This window comes from Eublepharis macularius, chromosome 4 (assembly GCF_028583425.1).
Source record: "Eublepharis macularius isolate TG4126 chromosome 4, MPM_Emac_v1.0, whole genome shotgun sequence".
NCBI classification, from domain to species: Eukaryota; Metazoa; Chordata; class Lepidosauria; order Squamata; family Eublepharidae; genus Eublepharis; species Eublepharis macularius.
The window spans coordinates 170,968,484-170,993,246 of record NC_072793.1 but is presented as its reverse complement, the minus strand read 5'-3'; the positions used below and the strand labels follow the sequence as shown (position 1 = coordinate 170,993,246).

At 46.4% G+C, this 24,763-nt stretch overlaps 1 protein-coding gene across 1 annotated transcript; it reads left to right on the top strand.

The window, feature by feature from the left end:
- The first annotated feature begins 12,594 nt into the window (after positions 1-12,594).
- Positions 12,595-20,488, top strand: LOC129328717 (zinc finger protein ZFP2-like). Its single transcript, XM_054977965.1, has 4 exons — positions 12,595-12,651; positions 13,837-14,524; positions 16,086-16,212; positions 18,235-20,488. Exons 2-4 carry the CDS (start codon positions 14,120-14,122, stop codon positions 19,524-19,526), a joined length of 1,824 nt encoding a protein of 607 aa, XP_054833940.1. The 5' UTR covers positions 12,595-12,651; positions 13,837-14,119; the 3' UTR covers positions 19,527-20,488.
- The last annotated feature ends 4,275 nt before the right edge of the window (positions 20,489-24,763 follow it).

Genomic DNA, 24,763 nt, shown 5'->3' with positions numbered 1-24,763 from the left:
TCTCATAGTCTGCATGTGTGGGCTGGGGCGGCAAGTGCAAGCTATTTTTTAAGGTTGGGATTTGGGGAAGCCCCACAAGTTGAGAGAGGATTATTTGCTTTAGTGTAATCCCAAAAAAGGGTAGGCAGAAAAAAATTGCAGCAATTGTTCCTCACTATCCTGGTTGGGAACTGTTTTTGGTTTTCTCAAAGGTATTTATTTAAAATATTTCTGCTGTGCCCCTTCCCGAAAGCTCTGGGCAACTAACAAGGTTTTTTTAAAAAAAAAATGCTACTGTCTCCAATTTTTAAAATTTTATTTACATTATTTGTAGTCCGCCTTTCTCACTGAGACACAAGGCCGATTACCCAGTGTAAGTACAGGCAGTTCCAAAGACATTGCAATAAAATTTGAAAATTTGCAAAGATTTAAACTAGCAGAAATCCAATATAGAGTTCAAGAAATGCTGAAACATTATAAGCAATTCTACGACTGACATATTAAATAACCTAGGAACTAGAGCAATAAAATCTGTAGTCACTATCCCTTTACTGATGCAACTTATTGCGATGGCTTATTTTACAGCCCTCCTATCCAATTAAAAAAGCCTTGAATAATTCAGTTTTACATAAGCCAGGAAATTGGGAGGTTTTCTAACAACTAAGGTGTCTTCCAAACAGATTATCTGCCCAGTGTTCAATGCTTTGGGGGAGCAGGTTTCCCCTGTTTCTCCTCAGCACTGTGGTACATTTCTGCACTGCCATGAGTTTCCTTGGATTTTCTCCAGGTTTTCTCAAACGTGTTGACACCAAAATTTTGGGAAAGATCACAATAAAACCTGGATGGTTGTTGTGTGGGTGGGAAAATTTGAGATTTGTGGCCCACCTGGAAGCCATTTGCTCCCCCTGTCACAGAACGGGTCATTTAAATTATATAAAAATCAGCATTAGAATATTATCTATATACTTTCCCTTTTTTTGTCCAGGAATGATTTTCTGGTGCTGCCGGCTGCCTATCACCTTTTCAGTCTGCAAATACCAACCCGATACTGAAACAACAACAGCTCCTTGAGGGACAACCTGTGGCCGCAAGGAGTCAGAGAGGAAACTAGGAGGAAAATATAAATCAACCAGCTGGAGCGTGATCAGCCATTTTCCCTCTACTGCTCCTGGCAGACCCCCTGGGAAAGACTGGGAAATTGGACATCTTTGGCTGCAACCCTTAGCTTATTTCAGGGGGGAGGGGTGTTAGGAAGGAACACCCTTGTACACTCTGGAGAAGGCGGGGGGAAATTTGCTGTTTGGATTTTGCTTGTCAGGTTATTTTACTGTTGCTTTGTGCACTTGCTGGCTCTTGGGTGGGCCTGGATTATAAAATCTTCCTTCCCCCCCCCCCCCCGGTTTGAGGGATCAGTTTTTGTGGGGTGTGGGGGCTGTCTTTAGCTTTGTTTTGCTCCAGGCCTTTTTTAAAAAAAAATTGGGGGGGGTGACTTTATTTTTTAAATTCTGGATTATTTTTTTTCTTTTCAACTTTGAAAGCCCACGCTATAGGTGGTTGGTTGGTTGGTTGTGTGCTGGGGTGTGTGTGTGCAGAGCGTGCTTTTGAAGAGAAGTATTTTAGTTTTAGGCAGTATTATAAGAATGAGTGACAAGAGATCGCGGCGTGGAAGGGGGAAGGCAAAGTGCAAGCGTAGCCTGGATGGGGGAAATGGGAAGGCTTTGGTTCCCCCCCAGGCTGTAGGCAGAGCTCAAGAGCGGCTGGGCCACGGCAGTGCCCTAGGCTCCCCTTGGGGTACTGTGAACAAGCGGCCTCGCAAGGCCCTTCTGCCACCCAAACAGCTGCCTTCGAAGCTAGACGATGCCGGCCTGGGGCCCGCTGCTGTGGGCTCCAGTTCGACTCGGGGGCAGGAGCCCAGCTGCTCTTCAGAAGTAGGGCAGGAGGGAGGGAGGGAGGTGGAGGTGCAAGAGCTGCCTGCTCCATTCCTTCACCCTCCATCGGTTTCAGCCAGCTCCTCCGTCGCTGCTGCTACCCAGAAGGTCCATAGCCTGATCTGCCAGATGATCATCGAGGATGGCTGGACGTTCTCCTTTGTTGAGGGTGTTGGATTCCGCTTCCTCCTCCAGGATTTTGCCCCTTGGTACGAGATTCCCACTGCTAGGACACTGAACCAGACTGTGGCACCCTCCTTGTATCGGGCTGCTAGGGAGTTTATGAAGCTGCAGTTGTCCCAGGTTCAGACTGTGCACTTCACCGCAGATGTCTGGGCCTGCTCCAGGTCAGAGATGGCCTATCTGTCTCTGACTGCTCACTGGTGGCACCTTGAGGAGGCTGTGGGTGGGCGGCAGAGCAGGGTGAGGAAGAGGAAGACAGGCCACCAGGCAGGCTACCAGCAGGCATTGCTCCATGTCAAGATGGTGGACCAAAAGGACATGGTAGCCAGCCTCTCTGGTGTTGTCCTGCAGCAGATAGAAGATTGGCTAGGTAGAGACATCGCCGCTGGCTTCATGGTAACAGATGGCAAAGCAGATGTCAGGGAAGTTGTGAGGGATGTGTCCCTCAGGCACATTCATTGCACAGCTCACCTCCTTGACCTGGTGATGACAGATGCTCTCCGCTCTGGCTTGCAGCCCAGCTGGGATGCTGAAACTCATGAACTGTGGCATCTGCTTGAGAAATGCCGGGGGGTTGTGCGTCACCTTCATAGTGTGAAGGCCAGCCGTCTGCTGCGTAAGAAGCAGGCGCAAGTCGGTGTGCCACAGCACCGCTTGATCAGTGGCAAGACCACCTGCTGGAAGTCCATCTACGCCATGGCCGATCGTCTTGTGGAACAGAAGGACGCTGTCCTCCGAGTGGCTGCGGTGGCTAATCTTGTGCCAAGGGAGAGGCTGCTGGCCTGCGCTGAGTGGCAGATGCTATCCCAGACAGTGCTTGTCCTGAAACCCTTTAAGGACTGTGCTGAGGTTCTCAGTTGCCCCACAGCAAACCTTGGTCAGGTCATTCTCTCGGTCCAGTTGCTCCAAGAGAAGTTGGCCTCGCTCTCCAATCCAGGTCAGGATGGCACCCCACTCCTTCCGGCAGTGGCAGCCCTGGTTCAGAGGTTGCAGAGGGGCATTGAGGCCCATCTACAGCCTCTCACCCAGGAGAGGGTGTACATGTTGGCCTCTCTCTGTGACCCCCGGATCAAAGGCAGCGTCGCCCTGCGCGCCAGTGCTCTCCCCCACTGGAGAGACGAGCTCTCCCAGTATGTGAGGGACTTGCAGGCCAAGAGGGGTGTGTTGGCTCCAACAGAAGCAGAAGAGGAGGACATAATGACACGCGCGATCAAGTGGGTAGTGGCCTCCAGTAGGAATGAGAGGCATGGGAAAGAAGACGGGGCTGAACAGATGGTAAGGGAGTACCTTGCAGCACCGTGTGAGTCGCCTGATACCACTCCCTTGAATTACTGGGCCCGGAAGAAGACAGTCTGGCCAGGCCTGTTTCTTGCGGCTCAGGAGCTCCTCTCCTGCCCTGTCACCAAGGTGCAGAACAAAAGGGTCTTTTCCCGGATAGTCAGTTCTGCCCTTTCTCGCCATATGTTCCCCTGGAACTGGGAGGAGCTGATATTCCTGAAGGTGAACTTGCCACTCTTTGACTTTTCAACATTGGATATTGAGATGGAGTGAAGTGAGTAGGCCGGTGGCAACGTCCCTTCATGCTAACCTCCTTCAGTCTCAAAGGGAGCCCCGTCTCCTCTCTCCAATTCAGCTGAACAAAGTTGTTGTGTGACCGTTTCAATTCTTGGGTTTTTTTGGGGTGAAGGAGATGAGGCTAAGTGTCATAGGTTTCTGTCCCCCCAACTCACTCTACACCTTGCTGCTTTTACAAGTTCTCCATGGAGCCAACCCATCCCATTTTTTAAAGAAATGAGTGTGCCCAATGGGCCCAGCTGCCGCAAGGGAGGGAGAGCTGCCTTTCTCCCAAGCTTTTTTCCCCAGTCAAAAACACTCTGGAGGGGAGAAATTTCCCAATTTCTGCTGCTCCACATGGAGGTATTTTGTGCATGTATGGCAGCAGAAAGGGGGAAACTCCTTCCCTGCACTGTTTTGGCATAGGGAAAAAAGCTTAGGAGAAAGGTAGGAGCTCATCCTCCCCCAGGGCAGCCTTTTGGGCCCATTTGCTCTCGTTTTTTAATAAAAGCTAATTCTCAAGCTGAGATGTGTCTGTGCGGAGCACAGGGTGGCTCCATGGAGAAATCATAAAATAAGTAACGTGTACAGTGACTCTGGCAGTATAGACTGCAGAGAGGGGTGAGTGTTCAAAACCTATTTTCCTCATTTTTGAGGCCTTGGGGAAGTGATATGTATCTGCAGGAGAGTCAGTGTGAGCGTGGCTGTGTTTTGTTGTCGCTGGATGTGTGTGTTTTTACATTTATCGCTGGATCTGTTTGGTGTTACATTTGAGGGAAGTTTGCTAATCTTTTCAGGGTTGCCTGGAAACACTGAATACTTTTTTAAAGGATTGTGCTGCAAATCTCTCCATCTTAAAAAGAACAGGACTGAAAGCTTTCAAGTTACTCAGGCTGTATTTGTTATCACCCCCCTCCCCCTGAAAAGAGATGATGTTTCAGTCCACAATCTTGTGGCCTTCTCACATCCAGCCTAGTGATGAGGGGAGAACAGTTTGCACTGTGTGTTTATTTTGGTTGTGGGTTTTGGTTTGGATCAAGGTGGCTTGTTGCAACTTCTGGAAACTTAGGGGATTGATCTTTCTGCCTGGTGTGGGACGCAGTAATTAAAATCTTTGGAATGATAAAAACAGATTCCCCAAACTAAGAGATGGGCCATGCGCTGTCAAAGCTGGGAGAATCGGGGAATTCTTTCCAACGTCCCACACTAAGGGTGTGGTTGTACTGTACTTGGGAAGCCCGCTGACAGGAGTTCTTGAAGAAACTGGATTTCTCCCTCTCAAGATGGGTAGCTCCATAGCCACCAGGAAGGATGCCTGCCCAATGGGACATGCTAAGGCCATTGTGGCCTCTGAGCAAATGGCTGAAGCCAGATGATAGCCCAAGTAGCACGACTCCTGCCAGCTGCAGCAGAGAAGCTGAACAGACCTTTAGCAAGCTGGAGACCAGAGACAAGGCAAATGACAGAAAGGTGAAGGCAGCCATCTTGTAAGGAGCCACATTGAGGACAGAGAAGCAGTGTCAACACTTCTGAGCGTTTCTGATATCAGCAGGTGAAAGGGCTGCAAGGGATTACAGTCGATTCCCAAGAAATTTGTCATCAATAGCTGAGAGTGGAGAAATGCTCGAAGGTTAAGATCCTGGAGTAGCTGCTGAGCATCCCGCAGTTAGACATCTAGGTCAGAGAATTCAGTCCTTCAGTGAACCTGGCTGAAGTTTTCCTGCAGAAGCGAGAAGAGGCTGTGAGATGGAAGCCATGGGTGAGGGCAGGTCATTCGTCATGCAGAGGTTGATTTCTGCCTGTTCATGGCATTACTGTTCTGTTTGAGGGGAGGGTCTGGGCTGTGAACAAGGTGGAAGAGAAAGTTTGATGCTTTCCGCATTGGCTGCAGTAGCATCTTGGCAGGCTTAAAAATAAGGCCCCAGTTGCATTGGAGTTAAGGTGGGGCTGTCAGGTCCCCTAGTGGGGCAGGGGATCCCCCCTCCCACCCCCCCTCACCTGGCCTGCAGGGGGGAAAGGTAGGGGAACAGGCCTCCAGGGCACATTCCCAGGGCCTACATGATGATGTCAGTAGGCAAGTTGCAGGAGATTAACAGGACCTGTTTCCTGGTGCCCACTTCCTCAGAGCAGCAAATCCTGGCTTTCCTTTGTGGCACTGAAGTTCTGAATAGCCGTGGAAGTGTCCTTTGAGTCTGCCTTGAGCATAGGGTTGCCTGCAGGCCTGGAGAAAAATGTCCTGTTTCTTTAACAGAAGCCTGATGAGATGTTATTTACCGGGTGGCCTCCATGCCATGAAAGCCTTCACTTGCCCATTTGTATATGATAAACCACTATTTAAAGGACAGGACTGTTTTTCCCCAGGCCTGATGGCAAACTTACTGGAGTACTTGTTTAGAAACAGGTGCCTACATAATAAAGGGTCATTCGGAATAGAGCCACGGAACATCTGATTGGCTCCTCCTGGCAGCCATTTTGTGGTTTCCCTTGCTCATTCCTCCCTGGCAGCCATTTTGTGCTTGTTGCTTGTGACCTGATTTCACAATACCAAAAGTACCCACAGACTTGGCAGAGTTGGTGGCTCCTGTTCTTAGTACACACACTGAAGAGCGTTTTCATTCTTTCAGAAGCCAGTGCCATTTGTGAGTTGACTCGAGGCGGATCACAACTCTACACCTGGACCAGGAACCCTAAGAGGCTGTTGACAGCTTAAAGTGAGTTTTCAGGGTAAGTATTCTGGGATGCTGGGAAGGTTGGGTGGGCTGCTTCTAACCAGCCTGGAAGCTTTCTCTTGAAATACTAGATGAATTGAAAGAAGTCCCAGTTAGGTGTTGGATTCTAATATATGCAGTTCTTGGTACAATTGCAGATCTACAACAAATGGTCAGTAAGAGGTTTGCTATGAACTTACTGTCCCCAAATTCCCTCTACGTGTGAGATTTCTGGCTCACTAGGCCATAGAAATTTCTCTGGCATAAAGGTTGGAAATAGCCCAAGGGGGTAGAATGTGTGGGGCGTAGGGGTAAAATAACAAAGCTACTTTTCCTAATTTCAGGATTCATCTTACTTTAGCCTAGGAAAAGTGATTTGTGCTTGTGAGTCTTTCTTTTCCAGCATGCAAGAGCTGGGAGGGTCTGAAAGAGGAGGCCACAGGGGCAGAGTATGTACCAGAACAATTGCTGTTGGAGGAGCATTGTGGGAATCAGCATGGTGAAAAGGGTCAGGCTCCCCAGCCTTGGGAGCAGAAATTTGCCTGTGAGACTGGGTAGAGGTCAGCATTCCCACAGAACCCCCACTTAGGGGGGTTGCAGGATGAATCCATCCTTCACAGGAGAAGCGACAAGAGCCCTCCCCCAGTGCATCAAAGCATTCAGGCAGGTGAGGAGGGACCACAGCTCAGTGCTAGCATGTCTGCTTTGATTTCAGAAGGTTCCAGGTTCAGTTCCCCAGCTGCTCCAGTTTAGAAGCCTAAGATAGCAGTTCTTTGAAAGGCCTTTTTCAGCTCTGAGGTCCTAGAGAGCTGCTGCCAGTCAGAATAAATAGTGCCGAGTTGGGGAGGGAAATTAAGCCAGAGAGCACAGAATTCCTGAAAATCCCAGATAGTTTTTTTTTTCTCCCTAAGTTTTCTGGTCCTTGTGGCTCCTAAGTGTGCAGGAGATACTGGCTGAATTCTTAGATGCCTAGAGGGGGCATAGAAGAAGATTTTTTGGTACACTTAAAATATAAGACCACACCAAAAGTAAGTCACTTGAGTGCCCCTGTGTAAGATATCGGCTGATTCCGCACACGTTGGATAATACGCTTTCAATGCATTATCAATTGTTTGAGGTGGATTTTTTGTTCCACATACACAAAAATGCGTTCCAAATGATCTATAAAGAGGATTGGAAATGCATTATCCAACGTGTGTGGAATCACTCATCTTGTGTTGAGAGACTCTGAGAAGGGAGTGGGGTTCCTTCACCTTGTCATCCTCCTTTCTTCTGAGGAGTTAGAGCTAGCATGTCCTTGGATCATTTCCCTTTGGTAGGGCCTGGCCCATCTTGAGGTCCACCCCTTTGATCGATGTGACCCTGTGGGACTCCTGTGAGATCTGAATGATTCTTATGGGAAGCTGCTGCAGTCTGCATCTAGCTCCCAGTTCACCCCCTGGTTCTCCCACCCAATCTCAAGGCTGCATTTCAAGGGTCTGCCATGTAGTGAGCTGTTAAGAGGCCTGTCGCTGTCAACCTGCTGACCAGCCACCTTCTTCTTAAAGGTGCCGTGTGTGCTAAATGGATGCTGATGGTGGTTCCTCAGTTCCCAGCAACCAGCACTGACCAAAGGCAAAGAAACCAGTGTGTCTGTTTCTTATCCAGCAAATGAAACCCCACAGCAGCAGCAACCAGATACATAGTTGGAGCCCATGGGAGCCTTCAGAGAGGATTCAAGCCACCTGATTTGTGACATCACCTTTTCAATGTATCTAGAAAGACCTTGTTTGTGGAGACGTCCTGGCAAGTCACCAGCTGCATAAATGCTCTTCCTGTGGAAAGACATTCAATCAGAGGTCTCGCTCTCCACTCAAGGGCGCATTCAATGAAGAAACTCTGTCAGTGTTCCCACTGTCCACAAGTTTTCAGCCAGTCACAGGTGGGTCATGGACAAGAGAACTCCCATTGAATTTGTGCAGATGCTCTTACTGTTTGATTGGCTTTAGCCAGAACTGACTCCTTGTTCTTCACGGAAAACCCTACATGGATTGGAAACCCTATAAATGGTTGTATTGCAGGAGGAGCTTCAGCTGGAAGTCACAGTTCCTCATTCATGAGAGAACCCCCGCCAAGGAGAAATGGGTATGGTGGAAAGCAATACCAACGCTCCACTTGCGAACAGTCACCCATTGGTGACTCCACATGATATACAAATAGATGCACATGAGTGAGAGAAAATATCCAGATTTCAGGACATCCCTCTTCCCAGCAACAGCCTCAGTTGTTTAAAAAAATTCTTGAATGTTTATATCCTGCTATACAGTTGATGTTCTTTACAGGTTTAATAAAATGCAGTCTTTGACAAAGTTTTGTCCAGGCTGTCCTCTTTCTCAGCCTTTTCCCCTTCAGTTCTCAGTGTCTAGTTTCTCTCCTTTTTAATATCTAACAAGTGGTGGAGATTTAAATTTTTTGTGTTTCTCCTCTACAGTGAGACATTTGTCTCAGGAACAGGTGCACCTGTGGGCAGGGGGAGAGAAGAAGGAACGCACAATTTCACTCATCTTGATAATCAGGTTTTTTATTGTAAGCCATTTTGCTGTAACTTTTCTGTGTAAAAGAATGAGCTGAGCATGCATAGAATTTCTTTTACTCACTAATGAAGAATTACTGTTTAAGCACCTCCCCTCGCCTCCCACAAAACTTGAGTTTAGGGCTGAAGAGGCACAATGCTCAGGCAGGTTTAAGCACAGAAATTTAGCTATAAAAAAGAATTCAAAGGGCTGAGGAAGCAAAGGTGTCATAGCAATCTTAAACCCCTCCATGTCTCACTACAGAAAAATAAAAATCTGAGACAAGAGGAACCAATTCTCAAATGCTGTGATCGTGAGGAGAGGTTTGTGTGGTTTCCATATTTCTGCTGCTGTCGCAGTACAGGGCAACAGGGCTTCCACATAGCAGGTTTCTCTGTATTTATTCCCATCTCCCAGCAGCAGCCAGTGGTTAAACTTTAAACAGGGGCCAAATGAATTTTGGTGTGCTGGTGTTGTAACTCTTCTCCTCCTCCCTTGTTATTCAGGAAAATTCCATGTCCACGCTATAACCACACAGGAGACATGACAAAAATAATATTTGCCTGGAGAGCATTGGATCTTCAAAGCTTCAAAATATTTACAGATGTAGCCATTAGCTTCAGCTGAGCACACAAGCCATTAGGGGGAAAATATCCTTTTGTTAAAAGCCTGAATAATGAGAAATGTTATAGCAGCCTAGTTCCACTGAAAAGTATGGTGTTTTGTTCAGGATGCTCCCGCAGGTACCGGTAACTTTAAAGAAACAGGCAGGATTTTGAATGGTCTGTCGCTACTGCCTCTGAAGAGACCTCCTCAAGGTGCCACAACAAAGAAAAGCAAATACTATAAAATCATAAAAGGAGCAGCATAAGGATTATTGGTATTGAAACATCAAAAACAAGCTGGGGTGTAAAAACAGTATAAAACATTAAGCAGCCTAAAATGATCTCCATAAAACAATCAGCATAGAAGCAGACTGTTAAAATGACGGAAGAAGAAAAATGTTCAGCTTGTCACCTAAAGGACATTAAGGTAGGCATCAGGGAAGCCTCGGAGAGAAAGCCTTCTGCAGGTGAGGGGCCGTTACTGAAAAAGTCACAGACTAGAGTCCACTTTATCGGATACTTGTAGCAAATCTTCACTATGCAGACACACGCACATGAAGAAAAGTTGTCGAGAGAGAAAAAGCCATGGGATGACGGAACCACAAGGTGAGATGTAGAAAAATAAAATATGAAGAAAAGTACAGAGGCCATTAGCAATAACAGAAGGTTTTCATAATGCAAATTTTCCTACTTTTTAAAAGCTGGTTTGACGCCTGTAATGGCTACATACTCCCAGGTCCTTTTTGAAGTCCTTTGGTAATGGTGCGAAAGCTCTGGATGAATTTTTAATCCTGCAATTTCATACAGGAATCTGCTCGGGCAGAGGCAAGGTGACACAGCTGAGTTTCTTAAAATTGCTGAGACTTCAGAAAATTGAATGGAAAATGATGTTCCTATAACCTTGGTTAAGGCAGAGTCTTCCATTCCAATGAATAGCGACTCAGCTTTGGCACAGATTGAGCATTACACATAAGCTCATGAAGCTGCCATGCTGAATCAGATAGTCCACCTTTCTTGCCAAGACAACAGTGTAGGTCAGGGGTGGGCAAATTGCGGCCCGCGGGCCACATGCAGCCCACTACAGAGTTTGTGGCCCGCCAGGACAGTCAGAAAAATCCGCCTTGAACCGAGATTTGCAGCTATAGATATGAAATTTGCACAATAAATAAATTGAATAAAACTACCACTATTTAATTTATTGATTTTTATGATACAATTTATACCTTTTCTGAAATGCAAAGTTAACTGATGAATGCAATCATTCTAAAAGGTGCGGCCCTCTGCTAACCTCCGCTCCCACAAAGTGGCCCCCGAGCCAAAACAATTGCCCACCCCTGGTGTAAGTCAATACGGTCGACAGCTGGGATATTCAGTAAATAACAATAGGGTAGGGTTTGCCAAAATTTAATCCAATACAGATCAGGAAACAATGGAACAAAATAAAAGTAAACAGATACATGACATGGAACTATCCAGTAGGAGCATACTTAAAGCAGCAGACAGCACCCAGCGGTATAGTCCACAGTCGCTCTCATTCCCATAGATCTCAACCATTTCCGCACAGCACTTTCCTATTATCGGAGTAAAAAAAAAAAAGGTTTGCAAAGTTTGCAGAAAGCTGAAACAGTGGGAGCTTTCCTGACCTCTTCAGACAGGCCATTCATTCCATGAACCGGGGGCTACCACAGAGAATACAAGTGTACTGGCTGCTGTTGATTTTGTGCAGGATGTTACCTGCAGAAGGACCTGTTCAGATGAGCAAAGCTTTCATGGCAGAGCATAGGGGGAGAGGCCTTGAACGACTGTGTGCGATAGCCAAAACTGAACCAGAATTGAACTGAGCCCACCAACTGATAAGGAGACAATGGAGTGACTACAGAATGGGAGTAATATGAATGGTGTTGCCTGTCAGGCTTGTGTTTTGGCCCTTAATTATAAGACAATACACAACGCTGGGGCACTTTCAGAAGTAACTCGTGTTTCCCCCTCTATCCTCGCAACATCTTTTGAGAGGTAGGCTGAGCAAGACTGGCCCAAGATCACCCAGTGAGTTTCATAACAAGCAGGGATTTGGACCAGGGTTCCTGAACCTTAATCTGACTCCATGCTGGTTGTCCTGATACTGGTTTGTCAGATGCATGATGTTTATTTGGCAACTACATTATTTTAAAATACAGATAACTAGCATTCTATGCTTGTTCAGGGCAGATTTTCTCTTACAAATGTTGCTGATGCCCCAGATTTGCAGATCTGTGATTTATAGTTTAGCTGGTCTTGTTTTTGGGAGGTTTTTAAAATTACTTTTACTCTGTACTGAAGATGAGGGGAGGGGAGACAGCACGAGATAGCCTGATCTTGTCAGATCTCTAAAGTTAAGCAGGGTTGGTACTTGGTTGGGGGGACCACCAGTAAAGACTTCTGAGGTAGGCAATGACAAGCCACCTCTGCTTCTCACTTGGCTTGAAAGCCCCTTGCTGGGGTTTCCATAAATCAGTTGTGACTTGACAGCATGTACGGATGTACTGAAAATGGCCCTTGGCTATTAGATATACGGAGAAATACAGGTGCATACAAACACTGGTGCCAAAAGAGTACAAAATGCAAGTTAGCAATGGGCCTGTTTCTTTGATCCAAGAAAAAAACAGACCACAACTGCGATGTCAACATTCGTAAGGGGGAAATGGTGAGCACTAGATGTGCTAACAAATGGCACCACTGCACATCATGTGCTATGGGGCCAACAGTGGAGCTACAGTCTTCTAAGCCCACTGACTTCAATGGATTAGGTGTAACTGTTTTAAGATTGCATTGTTAACCTTTAAAAAACTCTGGTGGTGTGCATCACACCTGTTTATTTTTCTTTATGAGCTGCTTAGCATGAAAAGTATTTTTTCCCCTCATGCGCTGCACGTTGTGATTCTTTAAGAAATGGCTTTTACCAGAAAGGGAGAAAGGTCCAAGTAATATTCTTTGGGTCCAATTGTGGAGTTTGCCTAATGCCTGTGGGATAACAGGCTGCCTGTGGGAAATGAGTGATGCAGCGTGAGTCTCCAGTAGGTGGCAGCCACGGTGCCTCTGGGCTCTGCGACGCCATTTAACAATAGACAGCTAAAAGGGAAGGAGGAGAACGACTGTAGGAAAGGTGAGTGGAGAAGTGGGAAGCATTTGGGCAAGGAACAATGGGGGCCAGGGCCGGAGAGGTCCTTGGCTCAGCAGCAAGAGCACAGGCGTTATACGCAGAAGGCCCCAGATTCAATCCTGGCTGTCTCTGATTTTAAAGAGGATCTCAGGCAGTGAGGCTGAGAGAGAGTTCCCTGCCAGAGATCATGCTGGACCAAGGATATGATCTGGTCCTCTACAAAACAAGCTTCCTGTGGGTAAAACTACTGGCATGTGGTAGCGAGGAAGGACAGTTGGAATCTGATTTACTGTGCTTTTTTAAAGTAACCCACACAAAAAGGGGTTTTCTGTTTCTAAGTTCTTTTACGTTCCTTTCCTGAATAGGGCAGATTCATCTGCTAGGTGTTTATCAGTTCAGCTGATGGCCCTACCCTTGTTTCATCTGCTACAAAATAAATCAAGTCTCATACAGTACATTGCTGTGCTGGTGTGGGAAGAAGATAGTGACCTCTAGAGAGTTGTGGGAGAGGTTCTCTATTTGAAGTTACTTGTCTCTAACAATTTGTCCCCTTTTCTTCACTTGGGGGGGGGATGCTATGTTAAAATTGCAAGCTGTTAGCATTGCTTTCTTCAGGATTCCATGCGGAGTCTCCAGAAATTGGGGTGGGCCAGTGGGGGATTTGTCTCTAGCTCACATCTATGTAAAATACCTGAGTACGAACCATGCTTCTATGGTTTCTCTCCCCAGTCTGAACCCAAAGTGCCATCTGTATGTCATCCCCTCAGTTCCTTCTCCCCTCTTTGACTAACTGAAAGCTCAGTGTGCATGTGTGTGCGGTGCACACGTGCATGCCATCAAGTTGCAGCTGACTTATGGCAACTTGCGGTTTTCGCAACAAGATATATTAAGAAGTGGTTTGCCATTGCCTTCCTCTACAGAACAACCCATCATCTTCCCTGGTAGTCTCCAAGTTCTGACCAGGGCTGATCCTGCTTAGCTTCTGAGATCTTATAAGATCAAGTTACACCATGCCACCTTCCCTCCACTGAAAGCTATGTCAAATGCTAAATATTATTTTTTCAGTGAGTGTTATTAATGATTTCATTTCCCAGTCTTTGGCAGAGCAAGGAACAGCATCTGAATGGAGTTGGACCTTCCAATCCTTGTACCTTCCCTACTTTCAACCTTAGTCTTTTCCCCCCACAGGAAGGAGCTAAGGAGCTGCTACCCACAGGAAGCAGCTCCTGAAAACATTTTAAGCACACTTCTTTGGAATTTCTACTATGGGATGCTTCTGGGCCAGCCAAGACACCCTTTGAGAGGCATAATGATTTTTCACATATATAGAGAGAACAGCATGAATTTTTAGAGTCTTTGAGAAGCAAAGTCAAAATCAGTCCAAGTATGTAAAATGCGTACAGAGAAGGAGGTAAGGTCATCCTAAGGAGACCAGCTTCCAGTTGCTCTGGATCAGTGGCAGCATCTCAAAATGGAAATAGGGTGGAAAGTATCAAGAGGGAAGGATGTGAACCAGGTGGGAAGTCCAACTTCTGTCATAGGAAATGTTAGCCGTCTTGATACCAGAGAGACAAAGGAAAACATTGCCATTCTGCCAGGGGTAGAAATGGAGATGCAACGCCAACACTTCCGACAGTTCTGTTTCCATGAGGCTGAAGGGCCACAGAGGACTTATGCCCGGCTCCGGGACCTCTGTCATACGTGGCTGAAACCAGAGAAACACACCAAGGAGGAGATCCTGGACCTGTTGATCTTGGAGCACTTCCTGGCTATCCTCCCAGGGGAAATGCAGAGCTGGGTCAAGGAACGCAAACCGGAAAACTGTGCCCAAGCCGTGGCTGCTGCTGAGGAGTTCGTGATGGTTCTAGAACAAAAGGTGAGAATGTTGAATGTGGCCTGTGGGTGGAGAAGGGCCATAAGTCAGTGGTAGAGCTCATGTTTTGCAGACATGTCTCCAAGTCAGTCCTTCCAGAGATATATGTTAGGTATAGGCTTATGATGTGCCTGCTTATGGCAGGTGATCTCCAGGCAATTACTTCTGTAACGGACAAATTCAGAAAAATCCATCACCAGTCTCTGCAACGGTATATCTCTTCCAGGTACAAGCCAGAAATTAAAATAGGTAGCTCTAGGAATTGCTGAAATCTCTATGATTAAACCATAGAGTTTACCATAGAGTTTACAGCAATTCCTTGAATTACCTATTATCACTTCCAGGTTGTCACTTGCAGGTTGCGCTTGGAAGTGACAGTGACAACGTTGATTGGATTTGATTTATTAGACTTTTAGCCTGCCCTCCCCACAAGTGGGTTCAGGGCAGGTCACAACATCAAATTCACAATACAATAAAATGTAAAAGCATACATTAAGTAAAATATACTCAAATAGAATACAAAATAGTTAAGACCAAATCATTCCAAGATGCGGCATTTGCTATTTCTCAGTCAATATACTCAAGCACTGTGAGTTGCAACACAGCAGGTTGCCAAGATTGAACCAGCAAAGTAGGGCCTCCTGACGTAGGGCAAAGTAGGGCCTCCTGACGTAGGGCAAAGTAGGGCCTCCTGACGTAGGGCAAAGTAGGGCCTCCTGACGTAGGGCAAAGTAGGGCCTCCTGAAGGCCACAGCAGGAAGGCTGGCCGGATAGTGTGCCCGTGCCTCAACCACAACCATAGGCTTGGTGGAACATCTCTGTCTTACAGGTTCGGTGGAACAGTAACAGGTCTCTCAGGGCCTGGGTCTCAACGGAGACACAATTCCCCCAGGCCGGTGCCAGGGCTTAAAGGCCCTGGCCCTGGTCGAGGCCAAGGAAACATCCTTGGGGCCAGAGATCACCAGTAGATGTTTGTCAGCTGAGCGAAGTGCTCTCCAGGGAACATATGGCAAGAGGTGGTGTCACATGCCCCCCTACACCCATGCACCCCAACCCTCCTGCCGTGGCAGATAGGAAAAACCTTTCTCCACCTTCTTCTAAGATCCAATGCCAGAAGGAATAGTTAACAAGAAACAAGGTAGACTAAAGACTTGCTTTGCATGAGATAATCTTCATCTATGATGCTGCTGTCTCCATCTCCAGGCAAGAAGCAGAGATTCCTTGATGACAATTCTGGAGCCTCTTCCGCCTGTCTTACAATATTACCTAGAACCCAGTTCCATCTTCAGAAGTGGCTTCTGGTCATGTGTCAGGAGAATCCGTGGCCTATCATTGAAGAAGCTGAATAATTACATTTTGGTTAGGTGTACAACTTGTGCCCCAGATGCTGCTCAGTGGATCTTGTCCTTCCTCTTTGTAGCACTGTATCCAGCACTGGTTGGCTATGCACCAGTGCAGTCACCAGTCTACTTCTGTCCTTCTCCCCAAGATAGTTTTGCATCTGTCTGTCCGTCCATCTATTCATCCTGTATTTTTTTAAGTGGGGTGTTTTTCTTTTTTTCAGGGACTAGTAACCTTTGAGGAGGTAGCTGTGCGCTTCTCAGAGGAGGAGTGGGCCCTGCTGGATCCAAACCAAAAGGCACTACACTGGGAAGTGATGCAGGAGAATTATACAAACATTGCATCATTAGGTAAGGACATCCTTTCCCCTTCAGCAAAGATATGGGGGACACGTAAGTCTCTTAGGGCTGATCAAATCTCCCAACTGTTTCTTTTTATTGTAAAGCAGCAGCAGGGAACTTTTGGGTCGGACCACAGCAGCAGCGAATCGGACCACAGCACAATATTAACCGTTTGACTCTACCTAATTTTTCTGTTCTAAATTGTATTTATTTACTTCATTCATACCCCGCCTTTCTTCTCAATGGGGGGCCTCAAGGTGGCTTTTCCTCACAACAACCCTCTCACAGAATTACAACTGATCTCCAGCCTACAGAGATCAGTTCCCCTGAAGGAAATGTGTGCTTGGGAGGGTGGACTCTCTGACATCATAACCTGCTGAGGTCCTTCTCCTTCCCAAACCGCACCCTCCCTAGGTTCCACCCCAAATCTCTGGGCATTTCTCAGCCCAGAGTTGGCAACCCAATACGGATCAAATGGGTTGAAACTTGACATAGTTCCACCATTTTGAAGTCAGAGTTTAGTTTTGGCACAGAGCCACCCCTCCATCTCCCCTTTAAGTCATGGTGAAGGAAGTTTTTCCTGTGCCCTTGTTTAAAGATGAAAGCCCTGGGAGACCTACAAGTGCTGCTCAGAAAACCTGCTCTGTCAGGTGGACACTCGCCTACAAAAGCGAGGTTCCGCTGTGCCCCACCAGGGAATAGAGATACCAACCTCTGTGTGTTGTCCCAGAATTACAACTGATCTCCAGAGATCGGTTCCCTTGAAGGAAATGACAGTGTCAAAGGGGGGGACCTTATGACATCATATCCACTGAGCTTTCTTCCCTAGGCACTGCCCCCAAATCTCCAGGGATATCCCAAGCCAGAGTTGGCAATCCTACCAAGAGGTGAAACCCCCACGTGGAAACAGCTCATTTTGTTTTGTCTGTGTTATCCTTTAAAAATCTGCAGTCAACTAGGGTTACCTTTGTTTAAGCCAGGGGTCCACAAAACGGTGCTCATGCGTGCCACAGTGCTCGCTGACACCTGTCCTAGTGCCCACTTAGTGTTTTTAGAAAGTGGATGAGGTAGCGTTCCCAGGTGCCCGGCAGTGGTGGGCAAACTCCCAGTGGTTTGTCCCATTGCCTACTGATTGCTGGCAATCGGCAGGAGGTTGCAAGCTGCCTGGCAAACAACCTGGGCAAGTGCGCAGTGGGTGCACTCCTGGTGAGGCACGACAACGTTACTTCCTGTAGTGATGTCATCAAGCTTTGCGCGAGAGTGCTCCTGTGCTTCAAGGTGACCTATTCTAAAAGAATTGGTCCCACACGAAGAGCAGGAACACTCCCATTTGAAGTGCGATGACATCACTTCCAGAGGGTCACACTGGTGAGTACTCCCACCTGCTCCTGGGAGGGGATGGGTACCTGGCAACTCTAGGATAGGGCTAGGTGGGGCTTTTGCCCAAGAAGACTTCTCATTGGCCATTGGGAATTTGATTGGCTGTGCAGATTTTTAAAAACTTTGCTTTGGCAGCAGCTGCTCCCACAGCACAAGGATCGTCACTGCATGACTGAACATAAATGATGGCAGCCATTTTGTGGCTGGCTCTGCCTTCTGAGGCAGCTATTTTGTGGCAGCCATTTTGCAGCTGAGCCCACTATGCTCTGTCAGAATTCCAAAAGTGCTCACAGGGTCAAAATGCTGGGAGCCACTAGTCTAAGCTGAGTGAAGAGTTACTTGTCCCAACACTGTCTGAAGATGGTAAAGAGATCCTTGCTTAGCCACAGTCCGTTTCCTGAAATAAAATAGTGAGCCACATTCTTGATGCACTGAATCTCAGGGCTGCTCAGTGACACCTTATGGTTCCTCCTATGTTTGACTTTTCTTGGTCTTTTGCAAATGAGGCCTCTGGGGATGCTTTATCAAGACTAAGAATGCTATGAAAATGGAGGGGGGGCTTTAACTCTTTGCTCCCCTGCTGTCTTTGTGCCCCTTTCCCCAGTCTAGGCCATCTCTCATGCCTGATTTATTTTTATTTTTCCATTACAGCAGTTTATAGGGAAGCAAGCACAACGGTCACAAAGCAGGGAAGTCTTGAGCCAACCAAATCGGTTGTGCCTTCCCAAAGAAGGATGACAAAGAATGCCTTTCAGGAAGAAAAAAATGAGAATCAGTGCGGTCCAAGAAGGCAGCAAAGAAACCACTCAATAGGCAGCTCAAGGAGACAGTCGAACCGCTACTCAAGGAAAAGAAAGAGTAAGTCCATTCTCTGTGGGGTCAACAAGGACCTCAATGGAACCCTACTAGATCACGAAGGGGAGACCTGCCCCACAGCAGAGAAAGGTCTCAAAGAAGCCTCAGCTCTTCCTAAACAGAAAAGAGTCTATAATCAGGAGACACCCTTTCAATGCGCAGAATGTGGGAAACGTCTGAGTCGCAAGGATCACCTTATGAGACATCAACGGCTCCATAAAGAAGAGAAACCGCATAAGTGCTCATTCTGTGGGAAAGCTTTCAGTCAGAGCTCACGCCTCATTGCGCATGGGAGAACGCACACTGGGGAGAAACCATATGAGTGTACTCAGTGCGGGAAACACTTCCGCACGTGCATAGGTCTTGTTCATCACAGAAGGGTCCACGTGGAAGAGAAGATCTACAAATGTTCGTATTGTGAGAAGTGCTTCTCTCAGAATTCATTCCTGATGCTGCACGAGAGAAATCATATAGAAGGGAGGCCCTTCGACTGCTCTGTCTGTGGGAAGAGTTTTAGCAGTAACTCTGAGATTATTAGGCATGAACGAGCGCACACTGGAGAGAAACCATACAAATGCTCTTTCTGTGGGAAAACCTTCACTCAGAGCTCCCACCGCATCACACACGAGAGATCCCACACAGGAGACAACCCCTATAAGTGCCCTGTCTGTGGGAAGCGCTTCAGTTGTAATTCACACCTTATTGTTCATGAGCGCATCCACACTGGAGAAAGACCCTTTCCGTGTTCGACCTGTGGAAAGAGCTTCGGTTCGAGGTCACACCTTATCGTTCACGAAAGAATCCACACTGGGGAAAAACCATACAAATGTCCAACATGCGGGAAGGGCTTCGCTTGCAAGTCATACCTAATTTTACACGGGAAAACTCACTCAGGGGAAAAACCACACAAGTGCTCTGTCTGTGGGAAGTGCTTCAGGCGCAATGCAGACCTTGTTGTTCACCACAGGACGCACACAGGGGAGAAACCGTACCATTGTTCTGCCTGCGGGAAAGGTTTTCATCGTCAAAAACACCTGGCGAAACATGAGAAAACCCACATGGAAGTCTTCACCTTAATCATCAAATAATATATACGGGATGGAGAGGCCCGAGTTTGAGAGAAGAGTTTTTTCATAAATCATTCTTAATACATAATGCGGGATGGGGGAGTCACATAGCTCAGTGCAGTGCACATATTTTGCATTAAACAGGTCCCAGGTTCCATCTCTGATGGAGTCTGGATCTCAGAGAGATGAGATGGGGAAAAGAGTTGTGTCCTGTGATCTTGGCACACAATTATAGGGGCTGGTTCTGACTGATAAAGCACTTTCACATCATTAATGTGAACTTTATATATCTCAAAAGTTCACATCATTATGAATTATGAATGATGTGAGATACATGATCATTATATGAACTTCATATATCTCAGAAATTTTCCATCATGATTGTTAATGATGCAAACATGTTTATAGAAAAGCAGAATAGGGTGAAACAAGCTTTCCTCTTCCCTTGCAAATGACACATGTATTTATTTCCATAGCAAATTTCCATGCTGGTTTGGAACCTCTCTCCATGCTTCCAGCTATCTACTCCTTCCTCCCTCCCTCCCACCCTTCCAAAAACTGTTCTGGAGATGAGGGTAGGGTTTTCCATGACTGGACAGGTTCTAGTCAATCAGTCCTCAGCACAATCCATTCTACTTCAAACTGTTGGACTCAATTCTCTCTCAGTAACATGGAGGGCTTTCCAGAGCTGTGGCTCATGTTTCTGCTCTTCTTAAAGACAACCAAGGCTGCAATTTTGACTGTACACACCAGGCACCGTGTTCAAACAGCCTGTTTTTAGTTGCTCCTTTCCCTAGAAGGAGACCCACCAAAATCTGAGCTTGGATTACTTCTATTGGTGGTGTAAGATTTGCCTTTTTTCATTACTGGAATTAAGAAGCCTTGAGGTAATTTTAATTGTTTAGTTTATCTATGAAACCTCAAACTGCTGTTGACTTCCCAAAGGCCTTTGCGATAGAAACTGAAATAAAATTTGGGGAGGTGACGGGAGATAATTTTGTCACAATTTACTGCTTATTGAGGTGGAGAGAGCAAGGAAAGAACTGGTAACTTCTCTGAGAATGTTTATCTAATATTCATTTGGATAGGGGGTGGAGTTCCCAACCTCCATATGGGCCTGGCAATCTCCTGGAATGGCATCTGATCTCGAGACTGGTTCTCCTGGAGGAAATGGCAGCTTTGAAGGAATGGCTCTGGCATTATATCCCCCTGAGGTGTCTCCCCTCCTCAAATGCTGCCCTCTCCAGTCTCCACCCCCCAAATCTCCAGGAATTCCCCAACCCAGAGCTGGCAACCCTAGTGGGGAGAGAGTTCATCTAATTACCAAACGCATCATGTGCTCAGTTTAGAGGAGAGAGAATATTGGGGGGGGGCTTAGAATTCATGTTTTCTGATTGTACAAGGGTGGTATTGCAACTCTAAAAGCTTCAGTACTGCTTGTTCATTCATTGGACCCAAAGGAAATGGAATCCAGACCACAGATGAGTCCTCAAAGGTCAAAACAGCCCTTCCCCTCCCCATCTTGTTACTGGCATAAACCAAGGATTGAAGGCTATGAATACTGTTGTAGTTGCCTAGCTACTGCCACTGAGGACATCCATTTCTTAAAGCTACTGGCTCTCCTTTTATCATTTTGGGTTTTGTTTACCCACTCCCTTTATTTTTTTTAAGATTTCAGATTTTTCTGTAATCCTTGGACCTTTTCAGGTTAGTGAAAATATCTGTCTTATCTACTTGTAGCTCTAGTCTCTGGATTTACATATCCACTGTTTTGGCCACCTTGAGAATTAAATATATTGATATGAATATGTACAGTGCCTTCTAACATTAATTGAGTGGCAGCATTCTGTACCAGGAGAACTTCCCGACTTCAAGGGCAGACCCAGGTAGAACATATTACAGTAGTCTAGCCTCATTGTTTTTTGTGGCATGGATCTACATGACCTGATCAGCATGTCAAGGTAAGAGGCCATCCTTTGTGCATAAAAGCTGGCTAAAATATGGATAGGCTGAGTCTGATGTCCATTCACAGGGTAGTGATGTTCCTGGCTGCCAGATGCAAGATGCATTGCACTCTCTCTTCCCCCCCCCCCCCGCCACTCCAGAGGCAGATCTTCTTCCCAGTTTCAGGAGGAAGCCCTTGGTCCTCAATCCATGAGCAAGAATCCAAGGGCCCATGGACTAGAATTTCTGTCATGCATATGCCCCAATGCCAGCTTCAAAACAGAGACGAAAGAAGGAGGGAGGGGAAGGCAGAACCTCAGCATTAAAAATTCAACCTCTAATGGAAGGTTTCTTGACCAAGAAAGAGAAGCAAATATAATAAATAAATAAATGCAAATACCGTAATCAAATAATGCAAAACTTTAAAGATACTTCACAGAAAAACTAAATATCCTAACTATACACAGCTACAGTTCAGATGTGAAAATTGTCTAATATTAGATGATCCTGTCCCTTCTGGAGGAAAAAAAATCACTTGTCATATATGGAGACAAAACACATCTTCAGTTGAAAAACTTGATAGCAAGTTCAGTACATTTTATATTCTGTAATCCCTATCAAGTGTAACGAACTGTGATGTATACTATAAACAAAGAAATCTCGAAAGCTTAAAAATATCAGAGTTCTTACAGAATTTGGGGTTCCTGTAAGTTTGCACAATCAGTGTGAAGGTTTTCAGCAGCAACCTGCAGATGTCTTCTAAGAGACTGGAGAATATGAGACAAATTTAAAGGAAACTGCAACCCATTAATCCAAAAGATGTCATAGTAACGTAAACTCACTGCAGCTGTGTAAGAACAGCTCAGAGCATGAAAATTAAATAGATATTTCATAATGATCCATGGTTCACAATATAGATTTTTAAAACAACATGAAAGAAAAAGATGTATGTGTACAGACAAACATAAATATATCAAGAATTCAGTTTGAGGTGAGTAGCTGTGTTGGTCTGCAGTACCAAGATTTGAGTCTAATAGCACCTTAAAGACCAACAAGATTTTCAAGGTATAAGCTGTAAAGACTCAAAGCTTCTTTCCTCAGGTAGGAGTTTTGCCCAAATGTCAGAGCATTCCCAATGATGCTCTGATGTCACTTCTGAGTGCATGGGAAGTGATGTCAGTGTGCTGGGATGCTGCCAGCCCCCCCCCCCAGAAGAGTGGTGGTGGGAAGTGGCCAATGGAGGCAGGGGGATTCCTTACCTGTGATTTAAGGTGCCACCCGTTCTGGATGGGGTTGCACTCCTCTTGAAGGAAATGATTCATCGTTTGGGGGCGCTCTTGGACCCAGGCCTACTGCTGGATGTGATGGTGGCAACTGTGGCCAGGAGTGTCTTTTACCAGCTTCAACTGATGAGCGGGCTGCAGCTTTTCCTGGGCAGGAAAGATCTGGCCACTGTGGTACATGCCCTGGTGATATCTAGATTAGGTTACTGCAATGCACTTTGTGTGGGGCTGCCCTTGAACAGTGTTCAGAAACTTCAATTGGTGCAGAATGCTGCAGCCTGGGTATGGGAGTGGGCCATCGGGCTCCTATCACTCCAGTCTTGGCTCAGGTTGCCAGCCTCCAGGTGGTGTCTGGAGATCTCCCGGAATTACAACTGATCTCCAGGTGGCAAAGATCAGTTCCCTTGGAGAAAATGACTGCTTTGGAAGGTGCACTTTATGGCATTATACCCCACTGAGGCCCCTCCTCTCCCCAAATCCTGCCCTCTCCAGGCTCCACCCCCAAAATCTCCAGGAATTTTCCAACCTGGACTTGGCAACCCTGGACTCTTGGCTCACCTATACTGGCTCCCAAACCTGTTTCTGGGCACAATTCAAGTTGCTGGCGCTGACATTTAAAAGCCTATATAGTTCTGAGCCAACATACCTGACACAATTTAGTGTTTCAACGCTTTTTAATTTACTGGTAAGGATTGTTTCTATTTAAAGCAACGTTTCCCTTTGGTGTCAGACTTCTTCAGAGCCCTTTGAAGAGAAACGCAAAGCCCAAGTTCAAACACGAAAAATGAAAAGAAAAAAAGAAAGCCGAGTACTGCCCTTCTATTAAAGCGACCGGCAAGCCAGCCAACAAGTTTTTAAAAATCCAGATTTAAAATCGCATTACAGTGAGGCACCCCACTTCCCCACGATTATCAGAGAGATTTTTATATCTCTAATTTTATGCCATCCCTTTAAAATAGGCACATATAGCCTGGTCCTTTGCTGTGGGATATCATAGTAGAATGTTTGCATTGCCTTTCCTGGGCCCCTTGAACAGCCGAAATGCTTATTAAGGGTTAAAGAGAGAGAGAGCCGCAGTCCTAGAGAGGCCAATGGGTGGGGGAGGGGACATGAGGGAAAGCCATTTCCTGCCTCTCCCCCCCTCCCTCTGAATACTCTGAGCTGCTTCTTGAATGGTTGAAAAGTAATCTGGTAAGATCAAAGGGGCGGGGGGAGAGAAAAAAGGGAATTGGGAGGGGGCTGCAATGCGGGTCCCAAAGCAGAAAGGAGGGGGAAAGAAGCAAGGTGGGGAGAGACCCTCCTAGTTCCCCCCTCCACTATGGGTCCCCCACACAGCACCAGGGAGAACACCTTTGTGCGGAGCCATCAAAGGTCCTTTAGAGAGGGACTTTGGAAGGAGAGGCAGTGGGAAGGGGTTGGGGGGCTGAGGGTGAAATTGGAGGGGGCTCAGGGCAGAGCAGATGAGGCCTGGGGTGCAGAAGAAAGGACTGAGAGAGCTGGGGTGTTAAGTGTGGGGGCACAGACTGTAGACCTTGACCCTCGAAGACCGCACAAAACAGAACCTAAAGGGCGAAAAGGGGGATTTTCTGAGGACACTATCAATGCTTTGCCCTTTTCTGTTTTGAACATAGAAGCAGTCACGTTAAATGGGTCGTGCGTGCCCGATGCAAAACTGAATTATTCAAAAAGGCTTTTTACTCAAATGGGAGGGCTGAATTGCAGGAATGGGGTCTCAGATGCTTCACTAATGATTTAGGGACCGTAGACTTCACCACTGTGTTGCCTTACATATTATCTGTTGCTTTAAATATGTACTATGTACTACCTGTGCTTTATGTTTGCTTTATGTTGTCTAATGTCTATCCTAGAAGTGATTATGTTCTGTTTCAGTATTTTCTTCTACATTGTATTGGATCCTTGCTAACGCTATGTCTTTTTAAACTTGTACCTATCTACTTATGGCATTGTTTATGGAAATGTCCTTGATACCATATGGAAATGTACTTGATACGGATTGTACTAATCTCATAC

Coding starts and splice junctions, on each gene's coding strand:
- LOC129328717 (XM_054977965.1), top strand. CDS start 14,120: ATGGAAATAGGGTGGAAAGTATCAAGAGGGAAGGATGTGAACCAGGTG. Junction 14,525..16,085: donor TGATGGTTCTAGAACAAAAG/GTGAGAATGTTG, acceptor TCTTTTTTTCAG/GGACTAGTAACCTTTGAGGA. Junction 16,213..18,234: donor TACAAACATTGCATCATTAG/GTAAGGACATCC, acceptor TTTCCATTACAG/CAGTTTATAGGGAAGCAAGC.